The 17,657-nt window shown below is 36.9% G+C and overlaps 1 protein-coding gene and 1 non-coding gene across 2 annotated transcripts in view; one reads left to right on the top strand and one right to left on the bottom strand.

Annotated features, from left to right (window-relative positions):
* SNCA (synuclein alpha) overlaps window positions 1–17,162 on the top strand; it is a 108,745-nt gene extending 91,583 nt beyond the window's left edge. Inside the window, exons 5-6 of the mRNA XM_063108742.1 lie at window positions 15,511–15,594; window positions 17,130–17,162. Of these exons, the coding sequence (XP_062964812.1) occupies window positions 15,511–15,594; window positions 17,130–17,162 (117 nt within the window). The remainder of the gene's footprint in view (window positions 1–15,510; window positions 15,595–17,129) is intronic.
* LOC134386693 (U6 spliceosomal RNA) lies at window positions 7,883–7,989 on the bottom strand. The gene has a single exon (XR_010024521.1). It is a non-coding gene; the product is annotated as a U6 spliceosomal RNA (small nuclear RNA).
* Window positions 17,163–17,657: the final 495 nt, after the last annotated feature.

The raw sequence follows: 17,657 nt of genomic DNA, 5'->3' as shown, positions 1-17,657 counted from the left end.
GGTCTAAATCTGACACTAACTCACTGCTTCTGCTAAGGAGTCTTCAGTTAAAAACAATGAAGATACTGTGCTTGTAGCATTTGCACTAATGGCTCTGTAGCATTTGCTCCCTGTCTTTTCACTAGGATGCACCCGGTATAGAACAGGCCTATTTATCATCTACTATTCATGTTTTCAGCTGTACTCCTAGGCAGCCATAAGAAAGGGAGTAAAGAGAAGGACCTATGCACCACTTGAGAAAGGAACACTGAGGTTCATTGTAGACTCGAATGTAGCTAGTCAACAAAATAAGCAAAAAGTTCCATTTTTAAAATAGATTTTTTGTTTCAATCTTTTCCAAGAGCAGTTTTTTAAAAACTAAAATTAGCAATAAAATGAAAATATCTCAACCATGTAATCTTTATTGAGACAATATGTGATTTACATTTATAACAAAAATAAAGTGTTTAAACAGTCTAGCATATAGTCGATGCTCAGTAAATATCTGATATTGTTATGACTGTGCTCTGGTCATTATAGACTACTTTACATACGTCATCTCATTTAATACAACAACACTGTGAAAAAGGTTTTATTATCAACATCTTCTATTTGGGATATCTACATTCTTCAAGTACTGTCTGCCACTACGTCAATCTGCCACCAAATCCCGGGCTTTTAAACAGGTATTTTCTCCTGGGCTTCTAAACAACAAATAGTATATACAGTTATTGGAGGGAGGAGTCTGTGATATACAATTTTCAGAGTGATTGCATAATCAGTTCCAGTTTCTCAACAAAGTGATAGAATAAGGAATCATCCACAATATTTATTTTCTAACACACACACACACACACATGCATACTTGCACACACCCCACCTTCCTCTTGGATAGTTGCAGCATTTAAATACAGAATATTCTGTGTGTTGTTTGTTTTTTCTCCTTCTAATACAGAAATCAGGAGTTCACACTCAGTGAACAACAAAGATAGATATAAATGAACCAGATTAAAGAAGGGAGAATTAAATACAGAACCATGTATTGATTATTTGAGAATTCAATAATGTAATCCAGAAATAATGGGTGCTTTAAAAGTAATTAGAAGAACACAAACATTTAGTGCCTACTTAAAAAAAGAGAAAAAGCATCATTAGACAAAGCGAAGGATATTCATTTGTTGTGATGAGGAAATAATCTTTTATGCCTTTTCAAATTCTCTGTGGAATAAGGCAGAATTATAAATAAATAAATATCTTGACTAAGTGTAACATCTGCCACAAGGACTTAATGGATCATTACGTTTCATTGTGATAATCAAAATGAACTTGTTGCAGGGACTTGGAAGGAATTAACTATGTTTAGTATAAAGTAAAAAAAGATAAGTAAAAAAAGGTAAGTTCTGTGACTCAGGCAAAAGCTTTTTTGGTTGGTCAAAAAGAGTGAAATAAGAAACTCAAGTGATGATATTTCAAACCAGTCTAAAAAAACCATAGTGTCTGTGCCACATATTTAGGGAACAAAATGAATGATTTATTTCTGACAACTTTACTGTCTTTATTCTGTTAGAACACACTCTAATGAAAAGGTCTAAATTAACCAGAAAATGCTATGCATTGAATTCATAATGTTATTTTCCCTGTAACAAAAAGTTGATAAACTAAGTGTTTGAAGATTTAATAACCATGTAGTAAAAATTGTATCTGTCTGGTTTTTGCCCTTGTAAAAATATCACTGTATGTGTATGGATGTTGTGTGCATATATGTATAAAATTCCTTTAGCCTCCTATTTTTTCTGATAAAATGATGACAAACTCTAAATAGTACTAGAGAGAGCTCAGATATTAAATCATAAAATATTTTACATTGCATTTTGAGAGAATTAATTTTTTGAAAATTACTTTTACCTTGTTTAAGCATCCCACCTTAATGTAAGGAGTCTTTTTTCAAGAAGCTTGACAAATAATATTGCATAACAGTTAAGAGTGTGGGCTTTGTATCCAGACTTTCTGTCTCTGTTCATTCATTGATAAAATGGAGTTAATTAGTAGTAATTTCCTCATAGGGTTGTTTTTTAAGATCAAATAATACCTGTAAAACTCATGGAATGGCACCAAATACAGGGAGAGCACTAAATAAACATTAGCTATTATTGTTATTCCCTGTCAAAGTGAGATGAAAAAGTAAACATTTAACAATGTTTAATTTGAATGAACTTTTAAGGATACACTTAGCCCATTATCTTTCTTGATAACCTTGTAAAAAGATTTTTTTTTTATCTGATCTGTTGAGGCATGGAAAGAAGTTTTCAGAGGAAACTTTATCTAAGTAAACAAAAGAAAGTAGCAGCCACAGCCCCTGTGACAAAACTTAACAAAAAGAATTTACGGGATAGAGTAATTGCAACCCCTTTTGAAATTGACTGCTGTGGTCTGTGGGGCATCCTTTCCTCAGTGCCTTCTGGGATAAATGCAAAGATATTCCAACTTGAAGGCTGAGATCCACTTGAAGAGTTCTCCTTCCAGATCTTGAGGGCCCCTCAAACTTAACTTGGCATATGTTTCCAGTGGTATGCAGACTACTGAACATCAGGGTATCACAAGCACCTGACCATAGTGTCTTACTGCTCTGGCTGTCTTAAAGCCTTCCTAGTCTTTAATTTCGTAGATAAGGAGGGCACATCCTTATCTTACTCTTTTAAGTTTCTTCTGGATTTCATATCCACTGATCTTAAAGCTATTGCCTTCATTCTCTGCTTCAGAGCCCTGTGAATCCTATCTGCCCTTTTGTATATGAGCAGTTTGTTTTGCCTGAAGTACTTTTCTCCCAGTCAGATATTAAGACCAGTTTTCCATCTATTTTTGAAAGCAAACACCTGGGCCTTGGCTTACGAAGATCTTGATAGCATATTTCCACCTTCATAGCGCTTTTCTGCATTCTCTTGGTGTCCCTAAAATATGGATGCAAACTCCTCATCTTTTACTTTGGCAAAGCCTACACTCCCCACTGATTCCTCACCCAGTCGCTAGTTTTAAGACTTGCCTCCAAATATCAGTGCATCTGCAAGGATGAAATGACTGGCCAACTCTGAGCTCACACAAGAGCAGAATTTTCTCAGCTTGACCCCCTTTCCCTCTGTTGATGCCTTGTTCAATCACCACCTGAGGAGCTGAGCTTCCAGATGCCAATACATGCAAGCTTAAAAAAATAAAACAAATTTAAATATATTTTTAAGCATACATAATAACATCTTTTCTTTCATTAATAGGAGAATGAACTTTTAGACATGAAAAGTGAAAACAGTTTATTCCCATACTTCCCATTGTCTTTTAGTGTTTACAACCAGGTCTATATCTAACAGGGAAAAATGCTGGCAATTATTGCTGAGCTGTGATGCCTTATTAAGTGAGTCAGCTAATTACATGGCACTGTCATGAAAACGGCAGGCACTGTTATGCTTGCCAAGGATGGTGAGGATTTAAGATAGGATACTACCTCTTTGCTATATAATGAAAATTTCTTTTTAAACATGATTTACACTGATTCCTGATTTACATACTAATTATTTCATAATTTATGGCTGAATTATTTAAACTGGATTCAGGGATAATACTGATAAATAGTATCCAAAAATAACCTCCAAATATATTTAAGGTGTTAGTTTGACCCTCTCGTCCACTCCCAAACCTTTTAAAAACAGAAAAATAAACTAGTTTTCAATTCATTTGTTCCTTTTATCTTTCTCTCCCTCTGAGGAGATTGCCAAGACTAAAGAAAGAGCTAGAAGGGCAAATGGCAAGAATATGAGTAATACACTAACAGATTGTCCAAAGTAGAGCATGAATGGCTTCTGAATACATATTATTTCTGTGTAAGACTGGATTCTCTAAAAATCTCATTTAATTAAAATAGATTTGCATTCTTAATCTGAAAAGGCTCCCTGTAGGTATGAACTATGTATAATGTGTTTACTATATGACTTACAGTGTTCACCAATTTGACTATTCCCAAGTGGCCCAGATGGTTGATGTCATAGTAATTTGCAAATTTGCTGAGACACAATCTGAGTAGGTGTATAACAGCTGAGGGAGAGTAAGACAGTTTGCCAATAAGAAAGCCTAGCATATGACCCAGAAGCCACATCTTCACTCAGTTCCTAGGTTTTACATGTTGTGGCATATGCAATTTATGATAAAGATCATATGCTATATATAGTTGCACTTTTTAATTAGGAGATTCAAGATGATCTCAGGAATTAGCACCAGAGATAATAATAAGTGGTCCACTGTAATCTGTGTGTGTGTTCCCATATCCTAAAGTATGTTTTATACAAGTAGAAAATGTTGATAGAAAAGTATAGACTAACACCTGAAACACAATAGGACACTACAGTATTAAAACTTGAAATTTTTTATATTGTTCTAAAGTCAGGCTCACAGAATGTAAGATACTGCTACCTTAAAACAATAGTGCAAAATATTCAAAATACTATATGATTATAGATGTCTATATGACTGTACCAGGATGTCTTGCCCTTCCATCTACTCATATTCTTTTACATTATCTCACTAGATGTAATGTTGTAAATTATATTAATATTAAGCTATAATATATTATATATTTTATAGTATATTTAAACATTATAATTAATATTGCAACTCCTCGCCTTTTGTCTACATAATTGCCTTGGAAAGAACAGATTAGTCCTATGGATTTCAATGACAAGGCCGCTAGTGGCAGATAGCTATTAGTGCTGGGCCTGCCATTTTTTATGTATTCCTAAAGATACAAGAGCATTGAATGGACCAAGTCCATTGCCTTAGATCTAAATCATAACTGTACTTTCCCCAAAAATAAAATTTGAATTTTAACTTAACTGTATATATTTGGAAAAGGAGGTAGGGTTCAGTGTCTCTTTAGCATGCTTATTATTCTTCAGGTGTTGGTTACACCAGAACACGCCAATTTTCATTGTTTTCCACATCATAGCATATAATTACTAGAATGCATTTAAAAACTTTATAGTATGTAAACAATAAATATGATCATTACATTATTTTTTTATTGTTCTGTCCTATACATAATATTAAGACTAGAAATATAGTGGTATTTCTGAACTACATTGTGTGGTTTTGGTTCTGATGATGAAATAACATTGTCCAAATGTTTTGTTTGTTTGTTTTTTAATTCAATTTCTTGTGTTTGTAAAATTCCTTAGCTGTTTTGTAAAACACAAAAATTGAGATTAATCTGGTTTTGGATCAGATGCCCTCTGTTCCCCACCCTGAAATGGTATGATGAGAACACTAAGAATTGTCAGCAGAAAGTTGAACATATGGAATATATCTTAACCTTACTTTTTAACAAGATTTTAATACCTGCCTACTTCATTATTGAGTGTTTCAGTAAAATACATGGTAATTCTCTCAGTGAAATACATTACACCACTTACACGTAGACTCCCCTGTTTAAGATGAGGAGTATATAAGATACACATTTTTAAAAAGTCTATGCTATTTTCACTTAAATAGGAGTTCTGAGTTCAGAAACACTGGATTATTTAAGACAAGTGCTTAAGTTGAAGCTTTTTTCCTCTTATCTTTATGGTTACTATTATTCTCCTCTATCCCCATGGTTTAAGCTATTGAGCAAAAGTGTTAATTCCATTATTTGAGGCTGATTAACATTGTTCAACAACGTAGCAAAATAATTTTTCCACCCAAAATACCTCATGATGTAAAAGAGGGGGAAAGAGTGCTTCTGCTGCTTTGAATGTTTAAGGCATAGACACCAGATAATTGATGAAGTGTCACCATTGTAAATATATTCATAATATATTTACTATATATTGCTTCCCACTGTCTTTAGAAAACCCTGACCATTTGCCGGCCTTTATAGACTTCAAAATGGAGGACATCTTCTTTTGTTTCTTGTATTCACTCTGACAGCAAATACTAAGTGACATCAGAGTTGACACACAGCTGGTGATGGGCTGTGGTTTCCAAGGAACATATCTAACAAGACATTCACAAGGCCCTACAAACCTGCATTTTTAACAAGGGCCCCAGAGAATTCTAGGTTTTACTTAAGAGTGTGGTTTGGGGAAGCAATTTTTATTTAACCTATCATTGTATGTCAGGTTAACATACGATAAAATTAAACTGTACATCATGGAATTGGAAAAAAATAATTTCTTTACAGAAAGCATTATAGAATCTAAATGCAATATGATTTAAAACATGAAATAAAATTAAATATCATATATACAGTTGTATTCATAAAGATAAATATGCTAACCAAAAGCTATACAAAAATGTGAAATATTAATGGCAGATACAAATATAAGCAAAGTTAATTAAATTTGATTTGCCTTTTGAATCAGAGCTTGGTCAAGGAAACAAACTCCACTTTGCATACCAAATATGCAAATTTTTAATACAGAGAGTTATCCCCACACAGCCAATAGGAAGACTGTGGGAGATACTGAGGGTCTGAGGAGCTGCCACCAATTTACTCAGCATGCAGCAGCAAGCTGGTGGCTCTCAGGCTCTTGCCCTGAAGTGAGCTCAGTGATCAGCTTTCTCTCCCAACTGCTGAAATGTCTTCCCACTTCTTGTCTCACTTCTCTTTTCCTTCACTTTCACTTCTCTGGACTTGCACTTCCCAATGAAGTATTAGAAGTTAAGCATCGCTTCATGATCTGTCCTAACCATGGTCATTGGTTAGATATCAGCTCTTTGACACAACAGGCTCATTTAGAAAGAACTTGAGTGTGTTTTTAGGGTGGGAGACGGGAGAGGTCAGTCACAGCCATTTCTGCTCCCTGCTAAACGTGCAGCTTTTAAATCCTTCCTTTTATCAATAGAGGGCCATTCCACTGTATTTTTTTTTATAACCATTTTTCTTTCCATGGGTTGAATGCAGAGGTAAGACACTGAATTTATTCAATTTCACTTGAAACCTCTCTTGAAAGAGGAGACCACAAATTTTCCAGAGATAGGGCCTATCAGAGAGGGGAAGCAAAGGTATTCTGTTATTATATCTATATACTTTATAGATTCTCTTCCTAAACATGCAGGCATATACTGAATCCAGACATTTTTCTCATGTATTTCATTGCCCTAACATATTCTAGCTTAATATAATATCATAATCCAAACTTGGGACAAAAATAGCTTTTTTCAAAGGTTTTTTTTTTAACATTTGTTATATTGGTATTTTTATTTTCTTTGTGGTAAAAATGAGTGGAAGGTGCATTTCATATTTTCAAATATGATTACATTTTGAAAACAAGTCCTCAATATTCATAAGATTCAAAGTTTTATTGCTCTTTTTTGTAACAATGAAAGTATAATTAGGCACAGTTCTAACTTGGACTTGAAACTGAAATTTATTATAATAATTCTTTATAGATAACAGTGTTTTTAGAGATAGGCTTATAAAACAATAAATATAAAGGTATAGGAATAAAATTGTATCTGCTGATCATATAAAGTATTTGTTGTTATATTCTCTATTTTAGTATGCTTGAAAATCTATTAAGATTATGGAGTCAACAAATTTTGATTACATAATTATATTCAGAGAAAGATATTAGAATTAGAGAAATAACCACTGAAATGAGCATATACATGTTTTAAAACTTATTATGAAAAATTACAGACTCTTGTTTTTTCTCTACCCAAGCTTGGATAGTTTTAAAGCAAATTCCTAGACATCTTTTTTGATTTGTAAACATCTGATTATTTAGTTACTAAAAGTTAAGAACTCTTTTTAAAGCAAAACTCCATTATCATACCTAAACAAAAAAACAATAACTCTTTAATTAAATATCCAGTGAGTGTTCAGATTTTCCCAACTGTCTCATATTTGTTTTCCATTTGCTTAAATCAGGATCTAAAGACTGAAATAAGGTTCTTTTTCTTCTTTTTTTTTTTTTTCTTTTTTAGGAACCATGCTAATCTTCTCTCTATCATTCCACTTTTTAGTATGCGTGCTGCTGAAGCAAGCACGAAATAAGGTTATTAAATAGCAATTTGCTGATGTGCTCAAGTGAGCTTTAATCTTTAGGTTTCCAATAATTTTTGTTTTCCTTGCAATTTACTTTTTGAAGTAGCTGTGTGATTTGTCCTGTACAGTTTCCCACAGTCCAAAATTTGATTGCATCTAATGATGTGAACATGTTCTTCAGCCCCTTGTATTTGCTGTAAGTTGTCACTGATAGATGTGAATCAAATTCATATTTTGGCAAGAATGTCTTATAGATGGTGATGTGTACTTCCATCAGGGGCCACATAACAGGTGGTTATATCCCTTCATGTCATGTTAGCAGCCACTGATGATCACTGCCCAGATCCACTGTGAAAAAGGTGATATTCTAATTCTCTCTCTCCCGCCTCAGATAGATGTTTATAAAAACAAAAAAACCCTGCACTCATCAACTCCTTGCTTACCCTAGGGTATAATCTGTACAGGAAAGGCAAGATATGTGCTTGATAGTTTTCCCAGGATTACATTTCTCCTGGTCCACTGTGGCCCTAATTTCTTGCTTCTGTGAAATAATCCACCATTTACCTATACTGTACTTTTCCCATCCTGCAGCATCCTATACCGAACACTGTGTGGCAAACTTCTTGAAGATTTAGGGACAGCAAAGCTATGTGTGAGCGGCAGGGTGGGATGGTGCTATTGCAGCATAGGACTGGATAAAAAAGAGGAGATTGAATATTAGATATCCTTGTTCTTAAAGGATTTTGGCTACTTTGGTTGCAGGAATTATCACTGAGGTAGGGCTATCTTTCACATTGCCACTTCATTCCCACTAGTTCTTCAACTCTTACTAGTTCCTCCGACCTTGCCCTCAGGCTGGTCTTTCTACGTACAATCAGTGACTCATCAGAGTGTTTTATAATCAAAGACAATTCTCACCTGTACAATTCTCACCTGTGCTTGAATTAATTTTTCTTTTTTTTCCTTCTGGGAATATTTTTAGACTGAGAAAGATATAGTGGCCCCATAGAGCATATAATGTTTGTGGATAAACCGATAGACATAGGTTCATGATTATTTCTTCATTGATGGGCTTCAGCAATCAAATGAAAAGATCATTTCTTTTACCTCCAATATACTCTTAATTAGGTCAGAAAGTAATAGGTGTAGTCAAGGACACAATAGAATGTACCGTAAGGAAAGCATTTTGAATGTCAAAACTCTTTTGGGAAAAAGGCTCAGGATAGTCAAGAACACAGAGGCTGATGTCACCTCTGCCAGTGTGACTGGGCAAATTACTAAACCTCACTGAAACCATGTATGGTGCCATAGCTAATGTCTGGAATCCTGTAGATATCGCCAGTTGTGGAGCTACTTATCCTGTTTGTGACACCACTCACAGACTGGGCCACAAACCCTTCACATGCCAGGCTGGGTCACGCAGGTCTGTGAGTTAGGTAACCAGCCAAAAGGTCCTTGGAGCCATAGGTTAGAAAGCATGGCTGTACAGGGCGGACGCCCAAGGCAGACACCTGCCCGCCTGCTTCACTAAAACTCTTCTCTTCTCTTCTCTTCTCTTCTCTTCTCTTCTCTTCTCTTCTCTTCTCTTCTCTTCTCTTCTCTTCTCTTCTCTTCTCTTCTCTTCTCTTCTCTTCTCTTCTCTTCTCTTCTCTTCTCTTCTCTTCTCTTCTCTTCTCTTCTCTCTCTCTCTCTCTCTCTCTCTCTCTCTCTCTCTCTCTCTCTCTCACTCAAGAACACAAGAATAACAACAAAACAAAAAAGAAACATTGGCACACATGTGCACTAACTCCACCCCCACACAGACAATGTTTACTGAACCACCCCCAACCAGCCCTGAGGCAAGGAGAGCCTAATTAAATTATTCTATTTTCCCAACAATCCACCCCTTCAGGGTCCCTCGCTGTACAATCTATGCTGTACAATCTATGCATTCAGAATCTTCTACAATGTTCCCTTGGCGAGGATAAATGATCCTTACATCTACATAACCTATTGTCTGTTCAGTATGCCTTAAGGCTTGCAGTTCTGTCCTTTTAACTGTCCGCCGCATATGTCCGGTTAGTAGTCACCATTGGTGTGATCCTACATGAAAATCCTGTAGTCATACTGATGGGAAGTTCAGTGCATATTCAGCATGCCAACACATTGATCACACCACTCTGGTGCAGTTCCTGCAGCCAGAACACTATGGGCGAATAGACAGAAGAGTTATTGGTACCAAAAGGGGAAGTTCTCGCCCCTCTGGTAAGATACATGCCAGTTTGCCATCCTGAGAAAGGATGGTTGCAGGAATAGGTATCTTACCTGGCTTATGATACCATGCTTTATCTGCTAACACTGTTGGATCTATGGGTTCTACATGTAACAGTATAGGGGAACTCATAATTGGCCATAATGACAATTCAAATGTGCCCTTTGGAATAGAGTGCTCATCTGTTCCAGGCCATGTCACTTTGACTCAAGGAGGCCAGGTACTTGTCACCCAAGGTGAAACTTGCAAGCCTTCCTCTAATCCTTTTCCCCAAGGCCCTATTAAACCTAGCCAGCATATATGGGGGACTTTTATTCTCCAAGACCAATCCCATTGTACTGTCTGTCCCTGTTGCAAACAGGTTGGGGCTGGTAAGAGAATATTTCCATTCTTGCCATGTCCTGTCTCCACTAGACTTTTCCTCAGTGGGGGTTCTCTGTGGGGGCTCTGACCCCTCTTTTCTGCTCCAAATTGCTCCATAGATGACCTCCACAGCAGCTCCACCCCTGCAACAGGTCTCCTCCTGAGTCCCCGAACTTTTTCATACGTCTTCCGAAGTCTAGGTGGAGGCTGCCAGGCCTCCACTGCTCTCACATACTGCCGGCCTGCAAATTTAACACAACGTGAACACCACTACACCACTGAGGTTTTCAGTTTTTTTTCTTCAGAGGTACTGAAGCAGGATTGCTCTAGCCAAAGCAGCTGGGATGCAGGGAGCAGTTTGCTGAGGGCAATGACACCTCAGGTCTGCCCTGCAGGACAACTCAGTTCTCCTAGGATGGGAGGGGCACTCTCCCAAACTTCTCAAATGCCCTCTGGGCCTGTGATGGGTGGGGCACCCATCCAGACTTCTCAAATGCATTTAGGGCTTTTTTCCCCATTGTCTTGGCTCTTAGCATCTGGCTGCCTCACCTCCAAGATAATGTCTTTAGCAAACAGTTTATCTGCTTCACCGTTGCGTTTTTCTCCTGCTCTCCACTTCTCTACTGCATGGCCAGGCTGCAAATTTTCCAAATCTTTATGCTCTGCTTCTCTTTTACATCCTGGCTTTTGAATTACTTCAATCAGCTCACCTTACACTGGCCATTCACTCAGTCTCAGGCAGTTTTGAAGCATTCTCCCACATTCAAACAGCTGCATTCGCCCAGTCCATCAAGGAGTGACTTCCCTGCCTCTGTGCACATCCGCAACCATTCTGCAGCGGCTGCCTCAGAGACAGGCATGTAGTAATGGAGACCAACTTTCCCACCTTTTCACCAAGCAAAAACATACTTGAAATTCTGTAGGGGCACCTGTCCTCGGGTCATCTGCCCATCTGCATGGGGCACTCTTTTCACGGGTTTTACGGCACCCAGCTGGCCATCAGGTTTAAGTGGCACTCTCTGAGCCTTTTGCCTTCAGACAAATGCAACATGCGTTTACTACATATTCTCTACAGCGTGTTACACCATCCACCCTTAGGTCTCATAGCTGCAGCAGCCGAGCAGCCAGGGGCTCTCCCTGTCTCTACTGCTTTACTGTCTCCATTTCTCATGCACAACAGGTCATGCCTGGAGACACATGGTCTCCCCACTTCACCACTGGGTTGGTCATCTTCCCTGGTGTGAGAGGCAGGAGTGGCCAGTCGCTACGTGTCATCCCCTAGGACATTTATCCATGCTTCCAAGGACTCTGTTTTCTGCCACAAATGTCGATCAGTTTGCAGCAGAGTGAGCAGGAGCCAGGCTCCAGTCAGCAGAAAGGTGGCCACTGGGCACCACATGCTCAAGGGTAGCCACATTTCCTCCCTATCCCAAGGGGTTTTGCATTGTAGTACCTGCTCTATGCTGCCTTTCAGGACAGTGTGCAGCAACCAGATCCCAGTCAATAGGAAGGTGGCCATAGGGCAGAGCATATTCACAAGTAGCCACATTTCCTCTTTCTTCCAAGGGCTTTCAGCTCCTGTACCTATTCAGAATCCTGCCACAGACTACGCCAATTGTGGAGTAATCCTGCTGATGATGCCAATTTGTCTGGCTACTGCTAAGCTACTTTTAATGTCTTTAATCCTGTTGACACCACCAATTGTGGAGCTACTTATCCTGTTTGTGATGCCAATTGTAAAGCTACTTGACCACAACTGTGCCAGTTGTGGTGCTCTTTTACCTGCTGGTAATCCTGCACCAACTGGGCTGATTGTCAAGCTAAAGCTGGGTCTGGAGCCCACAGACCCCTCAAGCCCTTTCACAGACTGGGCCACAAACCCTTCACATGCCAGGCTGGGTCCTCAGACCCCTCACATGCCAGGCTAGGTCACCAGACCCCTTCATGCAGGTCTATGAGCTAGGTAACCAGCCAAAAGGTCCTTGGAGCCATAGGTTGGAAAGCATGGCTGCACAGGGTAGACGCCCAAGGCAGAGGCCTGCCTGCCTGCTCCACTAAAACTCCCCTCTCCTCTTTCTCTCTCTCTCTCTGAAGAAAACAAGAATAGCAACAAAACTAAAAAGATACATTGGCGCACATGCGCACTAACTCCACCCCCCCCACACACACAATGTTTACTGAACCACCCCTAACTGGCCCTGAAGCAAGGGGAGCCTGATTAAATTATTCTATTTTCCCAACACCATGTTTCCTTGGGAAAATGTGGCTATGTACAGACTCCTCATAGGAGTTCTGTGAGCTATTTCCACTTCATGTATGCAATACAGTTATTTATGACCTTTGCAGTTGTTAATCATAATTGATTAATAAAATATTAATTCAGCTTTATTTCAACACGATCAATAATCTCATTCTCCAGTGGTATAATATTTAAACATCCAGTGATAAGATTTGTGAAAGCAACATATATTATTCCTTGAGCAAGTAAATGTTTCTGAAAGTACAGGCCTGTTCTTGTGATCTCTTGATAGTTATTAAACATCCTAGGGTTATATTTCATTATTCACCCTTCTTTATTCATTTCCCTCCCTTTCTTCCACTTATCTATGTGTCTTCATTCTTGCAGCTTGCATTCTGTCTTATCACTTATTTGATCTCTTTTTTAATATTGTGTTCATATTTCCTCTATTCTCAAATCCTTGCCCACAATTAAACCGATTTTATAATTCTTTAAACTTTTACACTCTTGATTAAGACAATTTCTCAAGAACTTATAAAGTATGAGGGGTCTTCAAAAAGTTCATGAAAAGATTCGTATTATTTTTTAATTACCTCTTTTCCGTGTACTTTTTGAAATACCCTTGAACAGTGGTTACCTAAATGAAAACACATAAAAAAGAACAATTTTTATGACCTGTATTCAGTTGAAAATAAGTGGCACATATTTTATTTTATAACCTGTAGGTATTTGGAGTGCAATTTTAAAAGGATTAGGTAAATGTGTGCTCAGAAATGCATATGCTTTTTAAAATAAGCAGTCATCACGTACTTGCAACTTAAGTGAAGCAATATTTAAAATTAACAAGATGGGTTTCAGTTGATTACAGTACCTGATCAATCTAGCCAAAGAATTCATAAGAACACCCAAAATTACTTGGCTGAACTTTGAAGGACACACAAAGACAACCCCAATACACACACACACATATCCAGTAACGTTCACCAGTCTTCGTTGTATAGTAGCAACTCATTTGTGACAGTCAAATAACAAACCGGCCAGGTCTGTCGTATTTGCTTGTTCAGTCCTCATCAAAATTGTCTGACAAATTACATTAGAAAGTTAAATCTCTACTTGTGTAGTGTTTTAAAATGCATGGGAACATTTTAAAATTAGGCATTTAAAATTGCCTTATTTTCCTCATACTTGACTATCATTAATAGTTATCTAAATATTAATGAGATGGTTAATGATGTCACTTGCCTCTCCTAGTTATAAAGATATTGCTCCTCCATTTTTATCACTAAGGCTTATTGATGCTTAGAAAAGCATAAGAAACTTGCCCAACATAACAAAAGGCCTGAAATCTAGAGATGCTAGGATTTGAGCTTAAGTCCTGTGACACTGCAGTCCTGTGCCCAACTACCATACAACAGAACCTATGTTCTTGACTCACACTGAGAGGTGAAATACTATAAAAACAATATCTTTACTCTACATTTAGAAGTGAGGTAGTTTGGGATGGTTTATATTTTATTTAATGTATAAATAACTTGGACTTTCTGGTTTATAAAATGGGGTTGGCCAGGGGACAATGATCTATAAGCTTCTCTGCCCAGCTACCATAAGCATGATTTAGTTTGACCTTTTCTCACTGCCAGCCGTTTCCTTATCCCTCTGCCTACCTGTCACTCACTTCTGTGATGGAGACACAGGGAAGCATTATTTACATCAGACATGTCACTAGACATAAGCTACATTGGCTGAGGGACTATTTGATCTCTTCCAGTAAATTCATTCAGGCTCACATTGTCTCTCTGCTTTTTCAATTTTTAATGAACTTCATCTTTTTATAGTTACTTTTCTGGAATAAATGCAAAATAACAAAAGTATGTAATGAAAAATACTAATAAAGCCATGATCATTTCAGACTGAATTTTGTAGTCTGTATTTCTAAGAAGAGATACCTGGAAAAATTGTCTGACCATGTATTTGATTTTCTTCCACCAAAGTTATATAGTCTTGATCTTCAGATTTCAGACAGGAATTTGTTTATTTGCCATCATTTAAAAATAAATTATGAAATAGTTATGCTTTTATACTATAAATTTTTAAATAAATTAAAAATTTAGAACACAATAAAAATAACATACATAACCGTCCAACAAATCTTCAAATATTTTGTCATGTTTTCTTCCAGTCTTTTTATCTTTGCATCTGAATTCTACATACGTTGTTCCCTACTACATATAACACGTTATATCCTGCTAGACATTATACCACAAATAAATGTCATGGTAATATGTATCTCCATAATAATCTACACAGTAGTTGAATAATAATATTCTTAACTCTGCATCATCCATTAAACGTTTAAGTTAAGTTCTTTACTGCTGCCACTGATCTTGTGAAAAACACCTTGGGCTATAGCTTTGGCCTATCTCCTGGGTAGTGAATTACTTGGACAAAAACTTGTACATTTTTTGAGTTAGTAACCTATTTTACCACATGATTTTTCCAATGCATTGTATAGTTTAAAATGGCAGCATTGAGTGACATTTTTACAACATTGCTGCCAACATCCCTATATATATTTACAAAAGATTTTTTTCAAAATATGTTCACGATTTTAAACAGTGAAAAGGGGTACCTTCTCATGTCCTTTTTGTGCTTCCTACTTTAAAATATTAGAGTGAAGAAGGAGCCCCACAGGAAGGAATTCTGGAAGATATGCCCGTGGATCCGGACAATGAAGCTTATGAAATGCCTTCCGAGGTAAAAGTTTATACACATAAAACTCTAAAAATAAATCTTAGGAATTCCTGGGCAAAGATGGCTTCACTAGTGAATTCTTCTGAACATTTAAAGAACAAAAATACCAATTAATTCCTATTAATAACAATTAATTCCTCTTACAAAAAATAGGAGAGAAAATTTCCCAACTAATTCTAGGAGACCACTGTTCCCCTAATATCAAAACCAAACAAAGGTGTCACAAGAAGAGAAAATGTATTACTGCTCCATTAAAAAGAGTGTTGTAGTGATGTGTTATTCTTCATGCATTAAAAGGCACGTTGATAATAATTCCATTTATAGAAATTGAGTTTAAATTGTGTGTCTAATAAGATTTTACCAATATCTTTAGTTCTCTTTATGCAAGGCACAATGCTAAACACTACAGAAAATGAAAAGAAGAGTAATTGATAGTACCAGGATACAAGGAATTTGCACACTAGTAGGTTTTATATTTAAAAAAATAAAAATTCATTTCTTCATTTATTCATCATAATTCCTTTCACAAATATTATTGACTGTGCTCAATGTACCAGCCATCACAGGGGCAAAATTATACAAGACACACTGAAAGGTGTAACATTTTAAAAGATCTGCTTAGATCAATCAGAAGTTTTATTGAGGTAGTGTTGATCTGGATGGAAGAGGATAGGAGATATGATAGGTTAAAATAAAGGGAGGACATTCTAGCACAAGAGCATATCAGAAGCAAAGGTAGGTATGTCTGAAAATGCATGTAGATATGTCTGAGGAACAGTGAGGAATTATGATTCAAGCTTAGGCAACAGAGAGATAGCAATAGATTAAGGTTGCTGAGATGGGTCAAAGACAAGTTGTAGAGCAATAGCACAATTTTGCCATTTAACTTTGTACTTTACTCAGGAAGCAGCTTGGGTTGTTGAAGGTATTCCTGATATTATTAGAGTTGTTCTTTTGGAGGACTAATCTGTCTCCTTTAGTTGAGGTCATTAATATTTTTATTGTGGATGTTATCCAGATACTGTATTGGGGGCTTGGGCTTTGGAATAAAAGTAATAATTAAAGCCATGGATAAAGGTGAAATATCCAATTGGGAGAGTGAAAGGAGAGAAAATGTATCTTGCCTTTAAATGTCTTAATTTCCTTCTAAGAATTAGAGCATCGTAGTCCTGGAAGAGGCTTTATAGGCCCCTTGATTTGGTTCTTACATTTTACAGTTGAAGAAACTGAGAGTCAGGTAGGCCAGCTAATGTGTCCTACAGAACTAGATCATGTGATTGTTAAATGGCATATCTGGAAGTAGAACCCAGATACCCTAACTCTAACTAGGACACTACCATAATTCACATTTATATCTGATAGGTAGGATGAAACTATTAAAAATAAGAGTAGGTCTGCTTGTAGCAGAATAGTTCCAGAATTATTGTGAATTTTACTCAAAGTATCAAGCAATGTCCTATCTCATTTGCTCTATATCCTTGATTAATGATCACTTATACTAACAATGTATATTGTCTTTTTGATTTTCCTAATGTTAGGAAGGGTATCAAGACTATGAACCTGAAGCCTAAGAAATACCTTTGCTCCCAGTTTCTTGAGATCTGCTGACAGACGTTCCATGCTGTACAAGTGCTCAGTCCCAGTGTGCCCAGTCATGACATTTTCTCAAAGTTTGCAGTGTATTTTGAAGTCTTCCATCAGCAGTGATTGAAGTATCTGTACCTTCCCCCACTCAGCATTTCGGTGCTTCCCTCTCACTGAAGTGAATATATGATAGCAGGATCTTTGTGTGCTGTGGGTATTGTGGCTTCTAATCCAAAATGCTAAAACAAATTAAAACACCTAAGTGACTACCACTTATTTCTAAACCTTCACTGTTTTTTCGTTGCTGTTGATAAGTTGTGAATGATTTACTATCATATATAAGATTTGTAGGTGTCTTTTAATGATTCTTTCTGTCTAAGAATAATGATGTATTGTGAAATTTGTTAATATATACAATACTTAAAAACATGTGAGCATGAAGCTATGCACCTATAAATATTAATTATGAAATTTTACTGTTT

This window comes from Cynocephalus volans, chromosome 9 (genome assembly GCF_027409185.1).
Source record: "Cynocephalus volans isolate mCynVol1 chromosome 9, mCynVol1.pri, whole genome shotgun sequence".
Taxonomy (NCBI): domain Eukaryota; kingdom Metazoa; phylum Chordata; class Mammalia; order Dermoptera; family Cynocephalidae; genus Cynocephalus; species Cynocephalus volans.
Note: the sequence above shows the minus strand (reverse complement) of the source record. Positions and strands in the feature narration are given on the sequence as shown.